Source organism: Labeo rohita, chromosome 25 (assembly GCF_022985175.1).
Source record: "Labeo rohita strain BAU-BD-2019 chromosome 25, IGBB_LRoh.1.0, whole genome shotgun sequence".
Lineage (NCBI taxonomy): Eukaryota > Metazoa > Chordata > Actinopteri > Cypriniformes > Cyprinidae > Labeo > Labeo rohita.
In genome coordinates, this window is record NC_066893.1 from 3,517,820 (window position 1) to 3,522,089 (window position 4,270).

General features: G+C 34.0%; 1 long non-coding RNA gene and 1 gene segment (V, D, J or C); one reads left to right on the forward strand and one right to left on the reverse strand.

Moving 5' to 3' along the window:
- Positions 1 to 1,824: 1,824 nt before the first annotated feature.
- LOC127156318 (Ig kappa chain V region 3381-like) lies at positions 1,825 to 2,412 on the reverse strand. The segment is given in 2 exon segments: positions 1,825 to 2,182; positions 2,266 to 2,412. Coding segments are annotated over 2 exon segments (396 nt in total).
- A 14-nt stretch (positions 2,413 to 2,426) lies between these two features.
- LOC127156324 (uncharacterized) lies at positions 2,427 to 4,270 on the forward strand. Its single transcript, XR_007825725.1, has 2 exons — positions 2,427 to 2,873; positions 3,757 to 4,270. It is a non-coding gene; the product is annotated as an uncharacterized LOC127156324 (long non-coding RNA).

Here is a 4,270-nt window from a genome sequence, read left to right on the forward strand (position 1 = left end):
CAGCTGCAGTTTCTCTCATCTGTATCAGTGCAGTCACTGTGACTCCGACTGATGGAGGTTTTTGTACGAAACACAATTTGTTGAGTCAGCTTAAAATAATTTGTTAACTCAAATATCTAAGTTGTCACTTAGCATCATTTAAGATTTCAAGTTAAATAAACTTTGTGTTTGTGTGGATGCAACATTTTCAGTTTCCATTGCCACTGTAGAAATAACATATTCACCTATACATATATATATATATATATATATATATGTATATATATATTATTAAGCAAACATATCCATCTTAAGGAGAGTTTAACATTATAAATAAAATGTTTTATTTCTTTTTTTTCTTTCTTTTTTTCTCAAGTCACTGTAATTACTGTATTCTTCATATTATGAGTTTAGACCATTTTAATATATTTGTAAATATATTAAAATAAAAAGCACTAGTTTCATTATTAGTAAAACATATTATTACTATTATCTATAAATCAGTTTTACTGTTTATTGTTGGGGTTTATGTCCATTGCGGTCTTTTTAATGTTGAATCAATGTTGACAGGTTGCTATATGGAAAATCTTTGCATGTAGCCCTTTTTTTTCATTTGTGTATATATCTTCAAAACTCATAATTGTGTCAAGTAACTCTAGACTAAAATAATGTAAATCTTAAACTTCAGTTTTTTTGTGAATCATGATGATTGAACTGCATATGAAGAACAGAAGCTTGTGGAGAAACTCCACAACATCCATGATAAAAGAGGTCACCGTAAAGGTCACCTTAAAACTCACAGATCATCAAATATATTTCCTTAAAGTGTTAGCGAGTGTCAGCACACAACAAAAGCATGAATGAGAAATATAGTGTACTATAAAATCAAATCTGTTGTAAATGAGATTAATAAACTCTTCAGCTGATAAAGAAAACATAAAATAATAATAATAATAATAATAATAAAATGTGTCAGATTGTTACGATGAAACACTCAATAATGGTTGAAAAAAGAAAATAATGAAATTACATAGGGAAATCAACTATGACAAGTGACAAGTCAGACAGTAACCATGCCATAGACATTGATATTAACACATAGAAAAAATGTCTAATGGACACTTTGCAGATGCAAACAGAGGCAATAATTGTGTTTTTTGTCTGCTTTTTTCTTATAATAAAGTAATCTTTGGGCTGCATGTTACATTATTTATTACTTATCAGGGCACAGAGATGTTGAAACCTGAGATTGACACAGTCCATTCAGCATGCTTCTGTTTTTCAAATGAAGCCAAATAATCCACACATAAGATGAAGTCAAGATGCACAAGTATACTGGATGAAGGCCATTTGCATTTAGTATATACTGTAAATGTTCATTTTAACTGTAGATAGAGACAGACATGCTCACAAGTCTTTCATCTGAAGTCCAAGTCGAGCCTGGAGTCATTTCAGGTCGAGTCTATACACTAGAGTCAGATTTCTATTAAAATGTGACTTGAGTGTGACTCGAGTCTGAGTTACTAACTTGATTGCCCATCTCTGGATAAACATTTACAGAGGAAATTAACCAAATATCCTGCTCAGTTTTACAGACATTGAAGTATACAGAAGTGACTAAATGCAGTCTGTTCAGTTTGACTGACAGGGATCATATACTGATAATATTCAAACACTGACTCATTCTCTTCAGAAATACAAGATTGATGATGATTGCAATGGAATTGTGTTATTAGTGTTTGTGTTGATCAGTGTTGTGTGTGATTGTGTTGTAGAGCAGCTGCAGTATCTCTCATCTGTATCAGTGCAGTCACTGTGACTCTGACTGACAGAGGTTTTTGTACGACTCTTTATCACTGTGTGAACACAGCTTTACTGTTGATCCAGTGTACACTCTGACAGTAATAATCTCCTGTATCTTCAGTCTGGACTCCACTGATGGTCAGAGTGAAATCAGTTCCATGATCGGCTCCATTTCCACTGAATCTTGATGGAGTTCCAGAATAAAGGGTTTTGATGCTGTGAACTAAAAGTTTAGGAGTTTCTCCAGGTTTCTGTAAGTACCAGGAGAAGCATTGCTTACACCAACCATTTGACAGGTCTCCAATGGCGCTGCTGGTTTTACAGGTCAGAGTGACTGTTTGTCCGTTCTGAACTTGTTTCTCTTTTGGAGTCTGGATTACAGTCACCTGTCCTGTAGACTCTGAAGAACAATTAAAAGACATGAAATTAAAAGAGTTTTGAAATTATTTTTAACTGATGAGCTAATGGAATTAAGAATCTTACCTTGAAAATACATCCCTAAGATCAAAATCAAGATGATGAACGTCATTGTAGTCGTTGTGTCTGTAATGATAAACAGTGTGAGTCATGAAGTGTTAAACTCACAGCACTATAAACACTCTCAGAGCACTGAAGCATGTGCTGACAATGCAAAGTGGCTTTCTTTCTTTTCAGTGGCTGTCAAACGATTAATCGTGATTAATTGCATACAAAATAAAAGTTTGAGTTTGCCTAGTATGTGTGTATACAGTGTGTAATTATTATGTATATATAAATACACACAAATTAATGTATATATTTAAGAGTAATATATTATTTATGTAGAACGTATTTGTATTTACATTGTTCTTCAAGACATAGCAAACATTTTGATTGTAACAAATAACATGGATTTTGCATGGAAGCATTCTGTTCATACTTTTTGAAGAGTATTTTACTAAAACACCAAAAGTGTTGTCAACAGCTGAGGTGTTTCTACTATCAGTGTGTTGAAGTGTTGTTTTCTGCTGGAGTTTGTGTTCACTGGAGTGGAATAGAGGTTTTTGTATGACTGTTTCATTAGATTGTATCACTGTGGTACACATTCGGTGGAGGAACTAAACTGGTGCTCAGTAAGTCTGTCTATTTTAATTCTCTATTGCAAACGTACAATTTAGTTTGTGTACAATTTTATTTTTGAACTGAAACAGAATTTTGTGTTTTTTCTAACAATAATATTTTTAGTAACATTTCATATGTTAATATTAGTTAACTACATTAGTTATCATGAACAAACAATAAAAAATCTTGTAAAGCATTTGTTAATCTCAGTTCATATTAATTGCAGCATTTACTAATACAGTACTAAAATCCAGAATTTCATCTGTTAATATTAATTAATGGACTTGAATTAACATGAACTAACAATGGACAGTTGTACCTTTATTAATCAATGTTAACAAAGATTAATAAATACTGTAACAAATGTATTGCTCATTGTTAGTTAATATTAGTTAACACATAAATTAACATTAAACAAATGAACCTTATTGCAAAGTTTTACCCATTTTTTTTTTTTAAATATAGTTTTACAGTAAATATTTCATCTAAAATATTGCCATGTTTAGATATTCAAAAGAACCGAATTATTCACTTTTTCATAATGTGGTTTATCATATATATATATACAATGGAAACAATGGAAAAAGGTCATTAAATGAAAATTGTTAAAATATACATCAACATTTAAATGGAGGTACTTTCTGTAGATTGATCAATGATTTTGAATCTCTGTTGCTCATGTTGTGCTTATAATTCAATGTTTGAAATTGAGTTTTGAGTTAAATATCTCACCTAACTAAAATGCAAAGACATTATTTAGAGATATAAAAACTACTGGGGTTAAAGCAGTAAATATCTTAATATGTTTAGCTTCTTTTATGAGGTTTCATTGAAATGTATGTAGTGGTTGTGTTTTCTTAGTGTTTGTGAATGTGTTGTGTTTGTCTCCTGCAGCTGGTCCCACAGTGAAGCCCTCAGTGTCTCTGCTGCCGCCCTCTTCTCTGCAGATCTCTGGAGACTCAGCCGCACTGCTCTGCCTGCTCAGCTCTTACTCTCCACAGGGGGCGCTGGTGAGCTGGACACTGGACGGCTCAGAGGTCACCGAGGGGGTTCAGACCAGCGCAGAGAGCGAGCGGGATGGCCGCTACAGCCGCAGTAGTGTCCTGACCCTCAGCAAAGCACGCTGGGAAAAAGGAGAGCTGTACGTCTGCAGAGTAACACATGAAGGAGCTCCTCAAGAGGTCTCGTTCCTAAAGAGTAGCTGTTAGTCGCTTGGAGTGCTGATGTTTCTCTCCTGAAGATGAGGCGTATCTGAGTGTCCTGTGTCAGGCAGGATTCACATGAGTCTAGTGCTGCAGCTGTAGTCATTTACAACTCAATACTGAAAGAGAGCTCTAGTGTCAAAGCACTGGCTGATCTTTCAATCTGCTGTGTTTGCTGCAACATTCAATAAAGCTTCTCAACAAGC